Source organism: Drosophila mojavensis, unplaced genomic scaffold (assembly GCF_018153725.1).
Source record: "Drosophila mojavensis isolate 15081-1352.22 unplaced genomic scaffold, ASM1815372v1 contig_74, whole genome shotgun sequence".
Lineage (NCBI taxonomy): Eukaryota > Metazoa > Arthropoda > Insecta > Diptera > Drosophilidae > Drosophila > Drosophila mojavensis.
Window position 1 is genome coordinate 23922897 of NW_025318899.1, and position 20569 is coordinate 23943465.

Consider the following 20569-nt stretch of genomic DNA (forward strand, 5'->3'; position numbering starts at 1 on the left):
CAATTAATTAACAAAACTTTTATAATATCTGTGCAATACGGAATATACAATATTGAAAGTGAGTCCCAAGTGAAATTGATTAGCCTTCGATTAGACTATCTCTCAGCTACCTTTAAAGCTTAAATTGTGAAAGTTTAATATAGTTTCACTTTATTTATAAGGGTATTATAAATATATAAAGTATACATATATTTCTATAATAAAAATATCGACTCAATCTCATAATGAAATTACTGTAACAGGAGTGGAAACAGTTTAAAAATGGGGAGACTTAGGGGCTTAGTTTAGCCTAATAAGTGTAAAGTCTTATCTGTGTTTTAAGTTTAAGCTTAACAATATTTCTATAAAATTGTTGGATAAGCTGCAACATTACGTAATTAATTTCTTTGATTGTAGCTATTATTTTCTTGTTCAAAGGAAATTGATGGAAATTATTTTTAATAGTGACGAATTGAAGAGCATTAGATTGATAAACTGCCGCCATTGATATACATGCTACGAGTTTATAAAATATACTTATCGATTTGTGACTAATCGTCGAGCTGTTCTGTTTTATGCACTCCGAATAACCCAGACGTCGCTCTGTTAAGGACATTCATTTGTCTAACGGCCAAGTTGCAGAAGCCACAGCGGGCCAAAGTGCCTGACCACTGGATGGCCCCCACTCAATGCCAAATGATATGAAATTAGTTTTGGCCTTGCGTTTAAAAATTAAATGAGCTCAAAATCAATGCAGTGCCGTTTTAGCCATTTGTTAGCCGTGGTTGTTGCTGTTGTTGTTGTTGTTGTTGTTGTTGCCATGGCTGTTGGCTGTGGCTGCGGCTGTGGCTGGGGCTGTTGTTGTTCGACCGGTCCTGGATGGCATTTGGCGTATGTCAGCCCCAACTGGCAGTTCAATAATGAATAATAACGGGGCCGAGTTAAAAACTTTGCTCCTCCCGCCGGCAGCAAAAACCCGCTTGCTGTCTCTGGCGCTTCGCTGTTCGCGCTGCACGCTGTGCTGTCACAACAGCAGCAACAGCAATAAAAACAACAACAGCAACAACAGCAGCAAAAACTTTGGCAATATATTTGCAACGCATTACGTGGCATGTCAAGCGTTTTATCGCGCGTATTTTTCAATTTTTGTGCAATGGGCGCCGCTGCACTGAAGGGAAGGGGCGGAAGTGTGGGGGTCTCTCTCTCACTGGCAATGACACGGTCATACCATAACATACCGTACCATGGCAATATGCTTGGCAGCAAAAATTAAAAAAACAACCAGCGCACTGTGCAGTCCCTCCTTCTCCTAATGCTCGATCATGTGGTGTGCCTGGAAATATATTTCTTGGCTGCCCGCAAAGATAACGGCAGGCGGGGAGTGGGGGGAGTGCAGAGCCTGGTCAGGTCCGCAAGCTAGTCAAGTGTGTGTGTGTGTGTGTGTGTGTGACCAGCGGTGCAACCTCTTCAAATAGTTACTAAAAAAGAAAGCTGGCAGAATACAAGCAGGCAGAGTGGTCGGGGCAGAAGAAAAGTGAGTGGAGTGGGCGAGGTGCGGGAGGTGCGGGAGGAACGGGAGAAAGAATAGAAAGCAAGTGAGCGCGCATTGAAACACATTTCCGATGGGGAAAGGGGCGCTCATATCCGCTTTTTGAGCGTTGAGCACAAACAGGAAACACATTATAGCAGCTGGTAGACAGACTTATGTGTAGCACTGTTGAAAAATTGTTACACACGCTGATGCTGTCACTGCCAGGCGTACTCCAGCGTCTCCTTCCACGTCTGCTGTTTGTTGATGCTTTGCTGCGTGTTTGCTTTTGTTGCTGCACTGTTTTTTACATTTGGTAAATAAACTGCAATGTGAGTTATGTCAAGCACCCAGCACACACCCACACACACGGAGACACACGCACACATACACGCTCTTAGCTACACAGTTGCATAATGGCCGCCATGGCTCATCTATCAAATTACGCGAGCTGCACAAAAAAGTGCAGCATACTTTGCCGGGCTGTAATGACGCCGGGAGAAAAAGTGTTGGCTGCTTAACGGAGCAGCGGGAAAAGCGTTGCTTACTTATGCGCATTTGTCAATTCGAGATGTTGTCCAAAAAACAAGTCCAAAGAGAAACAAAAACAAAATACAGAAAAAATAGCAACAACAACAACAAAATTATGGCTCGCTTATGCGGGCAGCTCGTTTAGCAGGCCAAGCAAATGGAGCGAATGTGTGTATAGCGGTTGCTTGACAACTTAAGAACCATTAATATTAGTAGCTCAAATTGAAAGCCATGCCGCTTAGCGTCACCCAGAATTAGGGAAGCTAAAAGTAAATCTGCTTCAGTAAGCGAATTATTAAAGCGAAATGAAATGAAATGAAATGAAATGAAATGAAATGAAATAAATGTGTAATGCTTCGAATGGATCAAGACTTCAAGGTGCCAGATATTGCAGACAGCATCCAAAAGCTGACTAAAAAATACTTTGTGAAAATAAATTGGCACTTAAATAGCCTGGCTAAGCATCTATCATCATAAACCTCAGCTAGTAGTAGAGCAGTGACTACTTAAGCGAGGATTGATCTTAAATATTTCAAATTTCCTCCTGTTCTGTGTTAGTTTCACCCAATAACTCATTCTCTCTTATTTCTCACCATTTCATGTATAATTGTTGTATTATATATATTTACATTTTTCATATTTTAAATATAGTAGACATTTGGTAAGCTCTCATTTGCAAGCGGACACCGAAAAATCTTTATCGAATGTACTGTTGTATTCAAAGATTTTAAATGATAATTTCCATATCATTCAAATGCAAATAAATTTTAGTTAGATCTCAAATCGAAAATCTTATGGAAAGCGACCATTATGAACCACGTATAAAATTGTATGTATCCACAATTTATATCTATTAATTTCCTATCGCACATACGCATCTCGGCTTCGCATTTAATGCTCTTTTATCACATGTTTTTTTTTTTTTTTTTTTATTTGAATTTTTTTTAATATGGAAGCAATGGATTTGAACTACATCATTCAAAATATATTTAAAAAAATTAAAATTATATAAAATACACTTGAATCTCCATACGAAGTTTGATGTTGAAAGATACAATTCTTTAACTGATTTTCTATTTATTTATAGTTTTTTTTATTCAAAAAAATTCAATCATTTGGCGCTATTCCCACACGTCTCTAGATTTCATAGACTCTGAGCTCGATGCGTTCGCATACAAGCATAGAAGGACAATGTATCTGTGAGATGGATACTGATACAGGTACAGAGACAGATGCATATAGTCACGCCTGCTTCTGCCGGTTTCTTACTCTGATTTCCCATTTCAATGCGATCAGTGTACAATAAGTAAATTAAATTATAAATCAATAAGAGAATTTAAATGGCATCTACAATACTTTACCCTTGCTCAAATACTAAGGAGACTCGTGCCCCATATAGACTATCCGCAAAGTTAAATTTAGGAGCAATTGCACACGCCATTGGCGCGCTTAGTGGACTCATTTTGGAGGGCAGCTCAGCTCTAGAGTTTCTAGTGCACTTTTGGCCCGCAATTCCCATGCTCAGACATACGAGCTTCAGTATTCTTTCACTTGGCCAGCGCTGGCGGCGGCTAAATTTAGCACAAAGACCATAGAAAAGAGCAGGCCAGCAAATTGCTCATTTATTTGCAACTGTCAATATCAATAACAAATTGGTTGTTGTTATGGCTCACACAAACACAAGGACAAACGCAAACCCAAACACAAACACACAGACACGCAAGTGTGCCACACTATTAACATTTGTGTTTTCTCTTTCTCCTCTTCTTTTTTTCTCTGGGAGGGATTGTGATTGGTTCGTCTCTTGGTAACTTTAGCCGGCCGGGCAAAACTGACAGGCAGTAATAAAATAAATGAGTCGCCATTCTTTTAAATTGAGTTTAATAAACGTCACACTTCATCGACAAAAGCACTAAGGCCTAACAAGCTGGGCCCCAAAAACCTGAAACCGTAACTGAAACTGTGCCACGCTTGGTTGACTGGCCGCCGGACTCTGGTCACTGGCACTGGCTATAGAGCTCTCTATACAAATGAACTATGAAATGGCCTGGACAACATGCATATTTTGGCCAGCACACACACACACACACACACAGACAGATACACGCACATAGATACACTCTATGGTTTGAGCACACTTATTTATTATTCCCCAAGCGTTTGACCAATGACTTACCCCAAAAAATGGATAGTGGACCGCATTCAAATGATGTCTTATTTGGCTGCCTGCACTGTGGAATGAATAGCCATAGTTATATGAGGCCCACAATATGAGCATTGTACATTTTGCATATTCTGGATATACATATATTTCATATGGCCCGCCTGGCTCCCCTTTTAAATTTATATGGCCTCAAAGTTGTGCAACAGCATCGTGAAACATCGCTTCACATGAGATTGTAATTACGATAAACGGACAAGCGCCAAAGCCTTTAAAAATAAACATGAATCTATGGGATGGGCTGGGCGAGTTCGAAAGGCACGAGGGCTGGGCGGGGCGAGGGGTGTCGAAGGGGCACGAACGACGCCTTGTTGGCCATAAACCGCCAAATGAGCCAAATAAATGTTATTTATATAGAAAAAAGCACATATAGAGCAGACGGCAAAAATTGCAAGTGCGCGAGCTCTTTGCTCTTTTTTGTGACTCGCTGCGAGTTGTGTGCAAGCCAATTGCGATTTATTCATATAAAATTCATGCGATATGAAATCATATAGGTAACTAAATATGGCACACAGATAAACACACACACACACACACATACACAGATACAGGGATAGACAGAGTGGCAGACAGACAAACGACAGGCGGACGCACACACACACATACACACACACATATACACACAGGCATGCCGAGCCATTCAGCAATTGGATTTTGTGCCAGGGCGTTATGTAAACATTCGATATCGAAATCGCATCACAGTGCCAACTAAAGCAGCAGCAAGACCCACAAATGGCCAACGTGCCGGAGACGCAGACAGGCGCCATTATTGCGTACGAGCAACTCAGATATCTGTTAACTCACAGAGAATACCAGAGCAAGGTTAGCTAGGCGAAATTGACTTAGTATTTAGCAGCAGCTTTAGCTCATTCTTAAGGTTGAAGTGCAAATTGAAATTTAGTAATGGAATCGGTAAAGCCTTATCAAGCATATAGATTATATTTTGAACATCAATTATAATTGCATATATGAAGCAATAAAAATATCTATAAAATTAAATTTTTCTTATACTCATTCACGAAAGTGAATTAGTATATTGGTTTTATGCAATGTAAGTCTGTCGGTATGAACGCATTTTTTTCGGCGCTATGGAAGCTAAATACATGAAATTTGGAACACATACTCGTATATACATACATACTCATATATGTATCTTCAATTGATGAAGTGTTAAAGTTTTCCCGATCCGCCCACTAGGGGCGTGGCAACTCAGAAAATGCATTTTACGGATTGGAATTTTCTACAGTATTAGAGCGAAACTTTGCTGATAGAATGTGCATGAGTATTTCGCCTGACAACAACGTGCTTACTTGTTTTTTTTTTTTTTAACGTCTCTCTTTCTCATAAGATGTTATGCTAGATACAAACTAGATAAGATTTCTATATATGTATGTTTATTTTTATGATATGAAAATAATCTGACGGAAACTAAGGGAATAATTTGCAGAAGGTAAATGCAATAGACTCGATGGAAAAAGCCATACACAGACTAAATACTAAAATAAATATATTTTTTTTAAATTCTTCTCAAATGAAAATAATAATATATAATAATTATTATAAAAAATTAAAAAAGGATTTCAGTTAAGAAATAATTCAATTAATATTAAAATTAATTATAATAGGATTCAATTCGAATAATAAAAGTAACAATTGAATATATTTTTTAAATTCATTAGATTTGAAATTTTTTGCTATTAAATTGATTATGCCATTTTAGATAATTAAAATAAATTAAGCTGCCGACGACTTCAATTTACATTCTGAGCACCGAAATCGATCATTCAAAAATCATTTGATTTGATTTTCAATTTATTTTGATGCCAATTCATGTGCTCAGCTATTGGAATTATTTACGAAATTGTGGTTTGTTCGGCTTGTTTATCTTTAATCTGTGTGCCGAAAAGCCACATACGTAAATCGAAAGAAAAAATGAAGTACATTAAAAACAATCTATGTGATAAAAATTTACGCTACGGCACTTTTAATTGAAATCCAAATGTTCAGCAGGAGTGCCACAAAAAATATTTATTTTATTTGAAAATGAGATGAAATCTGCGACAAGTGCATTAAGTAATTGTTGCCAAAATGCGAAAATGTCGACGAAAAATGTCCTTTAATTCTGCAACAGTGTTTCCCTTTAAAATATATTGAAATGAAAGAGCAGGAAAAAAAATAAAAAAAAAGGTATATCTCATAGGAAAATGGAATCAATCGTTGTTCATAGTAAAGCTGCGAGTGAAATGCCCCCCGGCAAGACAATACCAAATATGCTGCTCGATATGTGCTCTGCGTACCGAGTTCTGTGTACATGTGTGTGTGTGTATTGTTTGTGACCGTGTGTGTGTGTGTGTGTATGTGGCATATGTAAGCAAATACAAACACAGCAATACCTATGGCAAAATAAACGCGCACATAAATAAAAAAGACATTGTCAGAAAAACGCGATGTGCTCGAATGTTTATTTATGGGCCTCGTTCTCGTTCTCGATCTGCGGGGCCTGAAGTAATAGTCAAACACAAAAAAGAACGAAACGACAAACGAAACATATATACGTATCAATATATACGTACATATCTTTATATATATAAGCGGAAAACACACAGAAATAAACAGCAAAAGGGGCTTATGGAGCACGCGCATTTTTAGTTGTTTGATTGCTAATTAAAATGGCAAATCAAAGCGGTTGCTCCAAGCGCCAATGTTGACAGTGTATAATAGAGACAATGCGCCTACACTCGACTCTCTCTTACAGACACACACACACATACACACATACGCATATATACAGCGCCATTAATAGAGCGTGAATTTTAGCGCAAGCACACCGAGAGGCGCAACGGTGTGGGCAGTGGGCGCGGCAGTGGCAATGTGGTGTTCGCATTTGTAGCCCGCAATGTTTTGCCAATCAAACCCCAAAGTCATTTCATTATTGGCTTTGCGTAATCGACGTCAAAGCGTCCCGGGCAAAAGTCAACAAAGCGACGCAGCGACGACCCAGAGATGGGGGCACCAGCGAAAGGGCGGGAGGCAATGGCTGAGGCTGAGGCTGCCCTGCAGTCGACGAAGCCGTCGATACGTGCATGCAGTCAAGCGGATTGAGGCAAATATTTTCACATTGACACGGAAGGATCAGCAGCAGCGGCAGCAGCAGCAGCGGGCGAGAGGACGCCGAGTCGAGCTGACTCGAATTGAGTCGAGATTGAAAGCGACGCGACTTGACAATAAAGTCAAAAGTGTAAGTGACACAGTTCGTTAGGCGCCGCAGAGCATGCAAAACATACAAAAATATACATATACATATATACTAAATGAATATATACATATGCTTACACACACAGACAAATATTGATAAACAAATACATGCATATCTTAGAATGGAGCCATAGATACGTTTGTTATGCAAGCTGGGGCGTGGCCCCCCAAAAAAGCAAAAAGGATTGCGAGCTGAACATTAATGAAGGCCACAGTAAGTCGCATCAGTCAGTCAGTCAGTCAGTCAGTCGGTCGGTCGGGCAGCGCAGAGTATTCAATACTGGGCTTCTGTCAGATTTCGGAGTATGACAAATATTTTATGCGCACATCATAAAAGAGCCTCAAGACTGCAGCAGGCAGGCAGACACACGTACTCAGCAAAAGATACACAACAAATACGCACGCACACACACATACACGCGCGCTCAGAGACAACAGATAGCAGATACAATCGCCAGCCGTGAGATACGAAAGAAAATTTGTGTGGCAGGACAACGCATAAAAAGCAACGCCAAGGCACTAAATAACAACAAGGAGTCAAAGCTTTGAAGTTGCAGCATGGCGACGGAGAAGCTGCTCCCAAAACGGAGCACACAAAACAGCCCAGCAGTGAGAAAGAGTAAGAGAGGAAGAGAGAGAGAGAGAGAGCGCGAACGGCACATAAAGAAAGCGAGGAATGCTAAACAACAAAAGGTCCACCAAAAAAGGAATAGCAAGGTGCAAATAATGCTGAAAGCGCCCCAAAATGTGCGCTACACATTTTTGGCAGCTGCCTAAGTACGTGATAGTGTGTGTGTGTGTGTGTGTGTGTATTTGTGTGTATCTGCAGCTGTCGATGTACATTTGTGTTTGTGTGCTGTAGATGCGTGTGTGTCTTGCCTGTTGACGTGAAAATTTGCACGTCTTTTGTTGTGCATGCGTGTAAATGTTTTGTGGATTTGATTTCGTTTCGCAAAATTGAAAAACTAAGCATTGAAAACACCAACAGCAAACAAGCCAAATGTTTTATTTGTCTACCGCACACACACACACATAGAGAGAAAGAGATATAGTGAGCACCCAATGCACTGCTTTTTCTGTGCCAAATTCGTTTTGACGGCAAACAGAGAAAACAAGAAAAGGGTTTTTCTTTATTTTACTTTGCGGCCTCTTTAGTTGTTGTTTTTATAATACAAATAACGAGAATCCCTCAATATCTCCTCCTGGCCGTATGCGTGTGTCTGTCTGTGTGTGTGTGTGTGTGTGTGTGTGCTATGTGAATTTGAGGTCGGGTTGATTGCTAAAGTAAACGCACTCGGGGCAAGCCGCGACGAGCCAATGCCTTGAACTTTAGTTGCTTAACATTTTTGGCTTCATATTTTTCTTTTTATATCGTTCTTTTTATTTTGTACTTTTTTTCTGGTTTTGCTTTTCTGTTTTGCTTCTTTATTTTTCGGCACTCGGCACTTTCAATGCTGAGCTGGGTTAATTCTTTTGGGTTGGGCACTGATTTTTGCTTATTTTTATTAATAGACTTTTTGCAAAATGCCAAACCATATTTTACTCTGCAGCCGTCCGACAGCGACTATGCTCCTAAAATTATGTTACACTTCTCAATCAAAAGGGTTCGAGCCCATCTATGCGTGTGTGTGCGTGTGCGTGTGAGTCTGTCGGTGCGTCCAGCGGCTGTTTAGAAAGGATAAGTTGCTATGAAATTTCGTGTATGTTTAATCCGTAAATGGATATGTTGTTATGACGCCTACGCATAACATAAGAAATAAATCGAAAACAAAAATCGAGTTTCGTTTATCTTTTTTGTTTTGCATGGCAAAACATTGTTTTGAGTACAGGCACAGTGTAAGTATTATATTGTATTTTCGCTTTTATAATTGCGCCTTTAATTCAAAGTTTAGGTGCGCCCTATACAAATTTGCACATGAATCAGAGAGTGAGCCAAGTACTTTGATTACTTTTATAATTAAATTATTGCTACACATGGAAGAAAGGGGTTGGCACCAGGGAGAGTTTCTCTATGAGAAAATCTGTTGGCCAGGTCACGTCAGCAGTATATATATGTTTATAAAATCATGAATAATTATAAACAAGAAAGCCATAATTTAAGTTTTGTATGTGTTAGATAAAAGCTTTTGTAAAAGCAATGAGTTTAACAAGCAAATGAAAAATATAAATACTGAAAATAGAAAAACATTTTAAATTATTAATCTCTTAATGAATTTAAGACATTTTTAAATTTAAATAAATATTGAATTACGTGAATATATATTTACAACTTTAAGACTTGTTTTAATAATTGTGATAGAGTGGACAGAGGACATTGAGAAAAGAAGAAAAAAAAAAAAAAACATTTAAAACTCTACTTGAAAATGCATAAGCTTCTTTAGTACTTATATTTATTCCTTTTAATAATACTCGTTCGTTAGTTAAGGCTTACAATATTGAATTTGATTATATTAGTATTATATTTATTTGTATTATTATTTATTATTTTAATTCTAATAATATGTTTAAAAAGATATATGGTGTACTTCAAAAACTCTTTTGTTATTTTTATAATTATTATTTATAATTTATCACTAGGCTCTCTCTAGACCTTATTAGAAAATCATATGCATCAAGGGAATTCCGCTTTACTAAGAAAATCTTAGCTAGCCTTAAACGAATTTAGATATGGGTAATAAATGTCAAATTAGCTTACCTTATATCAATCACGCTGGATATTAATCGACGGCTCCTTAATATTGAATTTTGTGGGTCAAGAAGTTATTTGATTTGTTAGTCTTTAGTTCTTTTTATTTTAATTTCAACTTTTCAAAAGGCACACTTGCATGCTGCTGCATGCTACTTGGCAGAGTTATAAGAGTTGTGATAGGTTCTTTAGTGTGTTTCTTTTTTACTGCTTCTGCTGGGCAATGCTATGATAATATTGCGATATTCGTTGTCTGAGTCGAGCACGCGAGCACTTTGCACGTTTAAACAATGGAATTTAGCACACGGCTGCCAATTATTGAAAACCTGTTAAAAAATTAAAGCGAAACGCAAACAATTTGTAGCACATTAGGCGGGCAGAGGGGCGCTGCTGGCATTCGTCCTCTTCCGGCTGCAGAACACTGCAAAACTGCTAAAGTGCATGGCAGAAATGCCAATGCGAATGCCAAGAACAGAAACAAAGCCGAGCGACCAAATCAAAATGTGTGAAATACTTTCATAAAATACAGGGATATATGCAAACACACACACACACACTCACACGCACACAGGAGGGACACAGGTTTATATGAATGTGAGAGTGTAACCGCACATGTGGCATGCCTGCCTGTATCTGTGTGCATGTGTGTGAGTCTGTGTGTGTGTGTGTGTGTGTTTGCACTTGAAAAGCATTTAACGTTGCGAGAAGACAAAACGATTCGAGATAAATGCCAAAGGTTATGGCGTTAATGTCGCCTTTATTCAAAGCGGATATCGGACCACAGCGCCGAGAACAAAGGCGAGCAATGTAATAAAAAATAAATTAAATGGAAAATGCGAAAGGGAAAGGCGACGCGAGGCGAGGCGACAAACACCAAAGACGGACAGAACAAGAGACTGAAGCGCGAATGTGTCACGGATTTCATTGCTCATTGAATACGCATTCATTTCATGGACCCAGGGCAGTGAAAGGCGCAGAGCTGTGCGACGGATCTGGCTGGCATTCGGGGCAGCCGCATCGAGTCAGTCAGTCTGCGTACGTAAGCAGCAGAAGGACACACACTCACGCACGCACACACACACACATGTATATACCGAGCACCAACACAGAGGCAAGTTAAAGGCGCTGCGAAAATCAGTGGGTAAAATAAGCCACAGAGCCACAGAGAAAATCAAAACTACGCGCACACCAAAAAGGCGCTGCCTTCTACGGTTTGTGTGTCAGTGTGTCCTGTCATTTGCATGTGTATGGCAATGTGTGTGTGTGTGTGCTTTCGGTGTCTCTTTGTGTGCGCCTGTGTTTGCTGTATGGCTTTCTTTTTTTCGCTTTTGTTGTAATTGCCTTTTGCCAATTGCAATTTTCGCATTTTATTGAATTTTACACACACACACACACACAACAACACAAAAAGCTTGTCTAACAGATGCGCACACACTAACACCAGCACACACTCGCACACACACACACATGTGCTCCGACACAATAACAACATTTTTTTGTCATAATATTTTCATGTGCTCGCCTCTCGATTTACACGCGCTCCACATCTAAGTCTACTGTTGCCCTTTTGGCTTATTTCCGCTTTTGGTAAGAAGTCTCGGTATTTGTTGGCGTGTTGTTCTTATTGTTGTTAAGTATTTTGTGAATTTGTTTTTGATTTGCAACAAATTTTCGTACACAGACCCACAAACGCGCACAAATACAATGCCACAAACACGCGCACACACACCGACATACACTCACACACACACACACGCTCGCACACACAAATACGCAAACACACTCATAGAGACACACATACGTAGAGAGTGTGCTGGGAGACGCGTCCAAGCTGTGTTCTATGCTGGCTGAGTAGCTAGCCTCTGCCTTGCGGAACCGCCCTAAAACAGTCGGGAGAAAAACTGAAAATGAAAATTTGTGAAAAATTTATCCAAAGCACGCAAACGCATGCCAGGCGAAAGTCAAAGGCAAAGCGCAAAGGCAGAAGCTTTGGAAATCTCAGAAAAGTACCGTTATTAAATTTCTTTATAGCCAACAACAAGTGAGAGTCGCACGCACACAGACACACATGCACACTCACACACAGGCACACGGGCAGCCAGAGAGCGACTGAGAGCAGAAAAGGACACGCAATCAATAAGTACGCAGACTTTCAAAGCTTTCGCCGACCGCCAGAGACTGAGAGAGTGAGAGAGAGTGAGAGTGAGAGCGAGAGAGTGCAGCCAGCGAGAGCTAAAGCGCTCAGAGCAGCCCCCCGCCAGGCGTCATCGACGGCGTCGTCCAGCACTCTCTTCCCCCCGCCGCTCCCCCTCGCCACATTCGCCACCCCCACTCTCTGTCGTCGCCACAGGCAGCACATGCTGCCAGCACGTCATGTTTTTGGATTTGGTGATTTTTAGGCAATCCTCGAGCTGCCAGCAGCGAATCGAATTGTAAACAAGGCTGCGCCGTTGCTGTGCGAAGCTTCACATATCATTTTACCGTTTCAACGCGACTTGGCCAGCGGGCAACTTTTAAAACTGTTCTCAACTTTGCACTCGGTTTGAATTTTATTCAGCTGCCTTGCGCTCAACACGTCTGACTTACAGCGTCGCCACAACACGAATGTCAGGTGTGCGTGGATTCCGGCTCCATTTTGTCTGCTCCTTGGCTGGCCAAATCGACGACGGCCTGCCCGAGCGTAGGTGCTCAACGAGCGCGCGAGAGAGACAGTGAGAGTCCCAGTCGGAGAAAAAGTCCCTTTTACCGTTATTATTTCGAGGAACAGCCCTGCCAACTCGCTGGCCGCAGAGTTGCTCGACCGCAGCTGCCCGAAGCCGCGCAGAGTTGCAAACGCCCGAATTTACACTGCGCAAAAGCGGAACGAGCTTTCGCTAGTTCGCCAGCAATTGTAACGGCTAAGCCGGCATAAGGATAACGATGATGGTAATCACACAGGCTGCTCAAGTGTCCACTCATCGCTCGAGCCAATCAGCCTCATCAATCTGCTCTCAACTCTTTGCATTTTAAGCGAACATACGGCCACTCAGGCCGAACAGAGCGCCTGCATGTCGCAAGGACCTCAAGTGCGACAAATGCTCGAGCAGCCTCTCAAGGTGGCCAAATTACCGCCGCAGGTCGCCAGACCCAAACTCATAATTAGATATCATCGCCGTCTAGCAAGAGCTGCAAGAGCAGCTGCAGCGGGCGCAGCCCGCAGAAAGTGTTGCACATCGCAGTGCCGCTATGCGGCCGATCGTGCACCAGATGCGGGCTTGCCAGCAAAGGTATTTATGTGCCTGCCCATGGCCATGCCCATATTCCTGTTGTGCGCCCTGTGTCTCGTGCCAAGGTGCAAATGCCGTTTCACGAGCTGAGATATCAGTTTACATGCCGCGTTTTATTATTTCTGAAACCCAATCGGCACACATTTTTATGACTCCGCCTGCCCTGGCTGACTTTTTGTGGACACACCCGCGTTGCAGTATTCAATAACCAGGCGAAGGATGGATGATGCTGCACCCCTGTCAGTGCGCTGCTGCAGGGTGAGGGTAGGTTTCCTTTTTTGTTTCGGCATGATTTTACATAATTCCAACACCCTTCGCTTGCTGTGCGCACTGAACTTTCGCTCCGTGCAGGACATCTACTAATAGAGTATATGGCTCTTTTGACGCTTTAAATTGATTCACGCCGCTCACGCTACGATGGGCTGCTGCCCCACCCACAGCTCGACGCCGGCTGTCGGGCTTTTTTCAGTGCCACAACAATACCCTGTAATTTATTACAGCATGAAAGGGATATTCAGATGCATCAGAGATATTCCAAAACTCCTTTGAATTAAAGCTATTTAACATCCTAACAACTATTTAATAATATGAGTGCATTGTAATATATTTTTATGGGTTTAACGATCTCTTCTTTTGATAAGAATATTAACATTTCAATATATTTTATAAATGTAACGTAACTGCAGCCAGTATTCCTAGCCATTTTAAAAAAATTTGAATAATCCTAAAGGTTAAAATATCTAAAAGTCAAATTAAAAAAAAATTATAATATAGCCGAAACCTTCTGTTTAAATAGAATTTAATATAGGATTTCATTTCTTATTCCTTTATTCGATCTTTTCTCGCTATCTTTTTGTCTCACTCTCTGATATTTGAAAAAAATCCGTATAACAAACCCAAAATTATATACATCCTCATTAAATACAGGCTCTATTTTTCTCTTTCTCTCTCTCTCTCTCACATACACTTTCTCAACTTTGAGAAATACCCAATGTAAAGTTGAATTACACATAAATTTAATTATACATTTATTTAAAATTTTCTGATATGCATTTAAGTTCTTTTTTTAGGTGATCTTTGAAGGATATCCAATAGTCACGACTCTACTGCATTATTCGTGTCAGTTTTCCGTGCTGTCATGCATTTGTGTTTGATTAAACATTTTTTACGCACTTCCGTTCGGGGCATCATTAGTTGGCGTGTTCAGCGCGTTTTGGTCCAGCAGCGCACCACCCCCGCCCCCACAGCGCAGCCCGGCCCAGCCTAGCGAAGCCCAACCCCGCTCGGTACGCACCCCTTGCTGAGGCATTTCCTTCTCGCAGTTGCTCTTGTTGTGTGCTTAGGCGCAAGTTGCATCTGTCCACTTCCGCTATTGAAGTTTCATGCATGAGAGTGTGTGTCTATGTGTGTGTGTGTGTGTTTGTGTGTTTATATGTTTGTTTGGATATTTGTTTTAGTTGCTTTAAGTGCTGCCTAGTGGAGATCGATGGCCCATGTCAATGTCCTTTAGTGGCATTTCATTACATCTGCAGCGTTGTTGATGTTGCTGCCTCTGCCTCTGCCTCTGCCTCTGCCTCTGCCTCTACCTGTGCCTCTGCCGGCGCTATTGCTGCGGTTTTGTTTACCCATCAGTTGCAGTTACTTTACGAGCCATCAAAAATGGTCATTGAACATGATGAGAAAATTGCCAAGACACAAAGATAGTGAAACGCCTCCTTCATCATCGTGAATAGACAGAAAACCAATTCCCGTTTCAGTTACCATGGGGGTCTCGATTCAACCCTCCGTCAAATGGAAAGCCCATTGTCAGGCATGTGCACGAGCTGGATGTGAGGACTTCATATAAGAAGTGTTTACTAGCGCCACAATTATAAAGTGATTACCCACCAGTTGTTGTTGCCCTTAAAGAGGGCAGGATTGCCTAGCAACCCATATTCAATTTTATAGCCATATAAACTGCGCATTGACTTCCAGAATTTTCTCAAATTTTCCCGTTTTTATTCAGTTTTATTTAATATGTTTTTTATTCCAAAATGTACAATTTCTCAAAATAGTTTATAAAAATATTACGTATAAAAATAGTTATATATATGTATATAATATTATTCGTCAGATTTATGGTAGAAAATCCAATTCGTTTTGTTATTGTAAATGCACTGCGCGCAGACAAAAACGTCGAGCACAAGTCGTTGTAAACTTTAGGCTTAACACTTAGTATCACAAGATCTCACTTAATAGTTAGATATGCTTATCAGTGATATATTACGTATCGCTAGTATATGTATAAATATAAATATATATATATATATGTATATGATCTATATTGTAGATTGAGCGAATTTTTCCCATTTTCGTTGTACTCTGTGGTTACAACCAATTGCATTGCATTCTACAGACTAAGGAACAATAGCGCTGTGATATTGCTCGGATTTTGTTTCGATATTGCTTAAGAGCTAAGAGTTGACTTGTAAGTACACAACCGCGGGTTCTGTTGTTGCCTCTGGCCAAGTAGACGTCTTATATGTACAGGGTTTTCTTGTCTATAGCTTAAGTTGTACTCTTTAAATACTTTTACTGGTAGTGAAACGCTGGTTCAATGTCCGTTTGTTTTCTTTTCTTTGTGACGTAAACTAACCTAACCAAAATAACTAACTAGCTAAGTGAACTAAACTAAACTAAACTAAACTTAATTGATGCTGAGTTATTGCCTCAAATCTTAGTGTCCTACAAAATGACTAGAGTTCACACTCGACTTTGGTTACCAGCTCAGAGACTGGATTTCATTGCTTAGTTTAGAGTTTTGGTTTCTTGTTTGGTTTTTTGGTTTGCTTGGACTTACGACTAGTACTGCACAATTTCGCCTGAATTTCGATTTTTGGTTTTTGAAATTTTGAAAAGAGAAAATAATTGAAAAATAAACAAAATGAAATGCCTTGTTCCTAAAGTTAAACTAAAACTGCATACGCAAGCGATTATATTAATGAGATGCCAAAAAGGTTGACTAGAGGAATGCCTAAATTAGTGACTAGATGGTGATGTATGAATGAACGTGAAGGTAAAGTAATCGAATGACTAGATAATGAAAAATTAATGACTAGATGTACGAATGATGTGAATTGGAAATATGGTTAGAGAATGAAATGGAATGAATGACAATGAGGAAGATAGTTGAATTCAAAGTTAAGTAAAGTTAAAAGGAAAATGCGATATAAGGAATTGAAGATTTTGGTTTTAGTAAAATAGTTAGAAATATTGATAATTTATAGAAATTGACCGAAATTGATGGATAGAAAATGATAGATATAGAAATTGATAGAAATTGAAAGTGATCAAAGATAGATGAGTTTGGATTACTTAGTTCTATGGTTCGCTTAGTATTGACGTTTGGATTATTGGTAAATCAAGATTCTTTGGTTTGTCTTATTGCCTTTTGTTAACTGAAAGCTGACTAGAGTTTAGACTAGAACGTTTAGATTCCTGGTAAATCAAGATGCTTTGGTTTGGTTTATTGCCTTTTGTTAACTAAAAGCTGACTAGACTTTATCTAAATGACTAGAGGTTTACTGACTAGATGAAACGCGCCTTGGCTTGGTCTGAAATGACAACCTTTTGCCTTGCGCATTTCCAATGAGATCTTATTGAAGCTGACTGACTAGTGCCAATTGATTTGCTGGACTGACCACACAAATAAATACTAATAAAATATACTCTAAAGATTAAACTAAAACTAGGCTGACTAGACAGATTGCCGTCTTTGGTTCGAGTGACTAAATACAACAGTGGAATGCCGATTGAAGTATAGAGCTGACTAGAATTGAACCCATCATAAGATAAGAACTAAACGACTACAAACTGAGAGATACAACTTTTAGTAACTAAACTAGAGTAAACTCAATCAAAGTTGAATTCGGAATGTAAAAACTAATTTCTTTGGTCTGTTTCAGCTGCAGTTCCCTCTAAACAAGAGACGAATTAAACACTAAACTTAACAATAGGGGATTATGAACAAATTATACAGTTGCCAGTGGGCCCAGGTGTGCCCCTCTCTCCCTCCCTCTCTCTTGCTGTGTCCCACTTACTCAGTGCGCCATCGTCGTGTGCTGGATGACAGAGGCGCAGTTGCGGAGATTTGTCAGGGCAGCAGCCGCAATGCTCTCCTCCTCGGTCAGGCCGTGCTCCACGATCTGCAGTCGGCCGTACCCTGCGGAGGAGGTCGAGGAGCTGCAGTCAGACAAGTAATCGCCCTCGTAGTCGTAATGGCTGCTGCTCGCTCCAGCCACGTAGACGCCCTCGTCCTCGTGCGTGCCCGTGTAGGAGTGGGAGCTGCTGCTCGCCGAGCTGGAGCTGTTCGATTTGTAGACCGTCGTTTGGAAGCTGCCAGTTATCGTGGTGGCTGCCTCCGGCTGTCGCTCCGACTCAGAGTCCGGCTCAGCCGCCCGCGCCTGTGTCTTCTTGGCGTGCGTCAGCTGATGCTTGCGCAAGTAGGCGGCCCGCTTGAACTTCTTGCCGCACTCGGCGCAGTCGAAGGCGAGCTCGGCTGACTCGGCTGGCTTCCTGGCGGCGATGGGCTGTTGCTGCTGCTCCTCCTGGTTGCTGGTGTTGCGGTTCTCCTTTTTGGCAGCGGCCGCCTCCTTCTTGGGCTTGTGCCAGCGCCGATGCGAAGCCAGGTTGGCGGGGCAATTGAACTGCTTGCCGCACTCGGGGCAACGGTACTCGAGCAGCACGATGCAGGCGCAGCGATGGCGCGCCAGGCCGAAGGCATCGTCGAACTTGATGCGGCACAGCCGGCACACATAGTCACCAATTACGTTCTTAATGGCCGCCAGCTCCGCCTTGGTCTCCTCGGTAATCTCGACAATATTGTACTTGGGATCGATGTCGCCGTTGCTGTACTGCATCGTGCCATCGGTGATGTCCTCGAGTGGCCTGATTATGGTCCCCGAGACGGGCGAGCTGGTCTCCTCGTCGAACTTCAGCTTGCGCGTTGCCTTATTGCGCGTCGATTTGCCACTCGACGTGGATGCTTTACTGGTTCGCGGTGCCGTGTCCGAGACCTTAATGGGCTTGGCGGGCGTGGCATCTACGGGCGCGACGGGACTCACGTCAGATTTGGCCAATTTGGCAGCGGGCAGGCATTCGCTTTGTTCGCTCAGCTTGCGCTTGAGTGAAGCCACTGCCATTCCAACTGGAACGGGATCTGCAACTGGACTTTGTGGCGGTGTCATGGCCTTCTCTGTAGTGACGACCTCCTCGTGCGCCACCTCCTGCGCCAGCTCCATCACCTCGGTGGCTGCAGTCGCCGCCTCTGTTGGCTCGCTGGGAGCCTCGGCGAGTGCGGTCGTCATTGGCACATCACCGCACGGCACTGGCGATGGCGGTTTCACAGACAGATCCAGTGGAATTTCACACTTGGTTTTAATGTTCAGATAACGGCTGCGATACTTGGGCGGCAGCGAGGCCACTGTGGTCAGCAGCCCCAGGCCGTGAGGCAGTCCGCCAGCCGTTGCATTGTGCAGCAGCTGTATGCTGTGTGTATGTGGGTGTTGGTGTGGGTGGGGGTGGGGGTGGTGGCTGTGGTTGGCTCCTGCCGGCTGATGGTTGGCAACACTGGCCATTGCACTGTTCCGCGTATCAACGAAATGATGATAAACTGAAACTTGAACGCGCTTTAAGAACTGGATTGAAACGATAAACGGAAACGGGGATCGGTAAACGGTGAATGGACAACGATGAACGATGAACGGTGAATGATGAACGGTGAACGGGAGGAACAAAGAGTTGAAGAACTAAGCAAAACTTAACAACAAATTGAAACGTTGGCAACGTTGAGCGCTCCTTTGGCTGCTTCCTGTCGGCTCGACGTATTTGCTGCGAATGACTAACAGCATATCCTGCCGCCTCTATTTATGTGTGCCAAAGGAAAGCGAAATTAAAATCATTGTTTGTGTGTTGTGACGGCGTCGCTCTTGGAAATTTCATCCCCCAATTCGAGTCGTTGTCCTTTTAGCCCTCGCCGCTGCTGCCTCGCTCTGCCGCAGTCGACGCCTGGCATTGGCGCTGGCAGCGACGCTGCCGCAAAGCCGGAATCTTTTGTTAGCAATCACACACATTAGTCACCCTTTTTTCCATACAGCCAGGCAGCCAGCCAGCCAGCCAGACACACACACACACGCAGTTAGGCGCGGGGGGAGCAGCAGCAGCAGTTGGCAGTGAAAGTCCTTTGCACTGTGCCCTGCCTGCACTTGGAGAAATCATTGTGTAGCTATTCTATGTTGCAGCTGTGACTCAGGTTCCGAGCTGCCACGCACCTAAAAAGGACACGCGACAGGAACTGCAACACATGTTCGCGTCTGGCTTGCAAATACTCTGATTCATGGAAATTTGGCAAGGCACAAAAGATCCCTTTGGATCCTTTCTGTTGATCCTGGCGAACAGCTGATAGCCATGAAACCGGCGGTAAATGCGAAATGTGCGCACGACCAGAAACTCAATGGGCCAGAATGACCTGAAGTATGCGAGATGCCACATTGTGTTGCCTTGTTGTGCAGGACTCTTAAACATCTGCGGCCATTCGAAGCATTTTCATGCTCAGCGGGCGCTAACTAGCGTGTAAGAAGAATCTGTTGAAAGCCTATGATCAACGAAATTGCACCGAATCAGACAATTTAATTCATATCGTTAGCCTGCCCAGATTTGTCGTTTAGCTTTAAATAAATTAAAACAAACTGAATGAACTTGATAAACAGAACTAATTGAGTAAGAGAGAATATATCCTGTGCTGACTATGTGTATATTCACTAATCGGACGATAAATTATTTTTTCTTTATGCCTAAGCTATGCATAAATATTAGCTTAGCATGATCAGAGAGATACACCGTGAGAACGTATAAAGACCGCAACGGGGTAAAGACCGCAGCTGAATTACAAACAAAAATATCTTGTATGGCTAATCCTTTAGACGAATTGCCGCTTTTACAATGCTCTAAGCCTAACCGAGCCCAATTAATAGTTTTAGAATCCAAATAATAATTATATGATTCAGCTGTCTTTCTGCTAAAGAAATCTGCAAATTACAATTAATAATTAATAATGATGATTAATA

The 20569-nt window shown here is 42.0% G+C and overlaps 2 protein-coding genes across 2 annotated transcripts in view; both read right to left on the minus strand.

Moving 5' to 3' along the window:
• Nucleotides 1-12793, minus strand: part of LOC6583459 (glucose transporter type 1) — an 89228-nt gene extending 76435 nt beyond the window's left edge. Inside the window, exons 1-2 of the mRNA XM_044010114.1 lie at nt 12682-12793; nt 10210-10526 (exon numbers count right to left, since the gene is read on the minus strand). The gene's annotated coding sequence lies outside the window, so the exon portion shown is untranslated. The remainder of the gene's footprint in view (nt 1-10209; nt 10527-12681) is intronic.
• A 2104-nt stretch (nt 12794-14897) lies between these two features.
• Nucleotides 14898-19355, minus strand: LOC6583462 (zinc finger protein 391). Its single transcript, XM_002009094.4, has one exon. It carries the CDS (start codon nt 19079-19081, stop codon nt 17546-17548), a length of 1536 nt encoding a protein of 511 aa, XP_002009130.1. The 5' UTR covers nt 19082-19355; the 3' UTR covers nt 14898-17545.
• Nucleotides 19356-20569: the final 1214 nt, after the last annotated feature.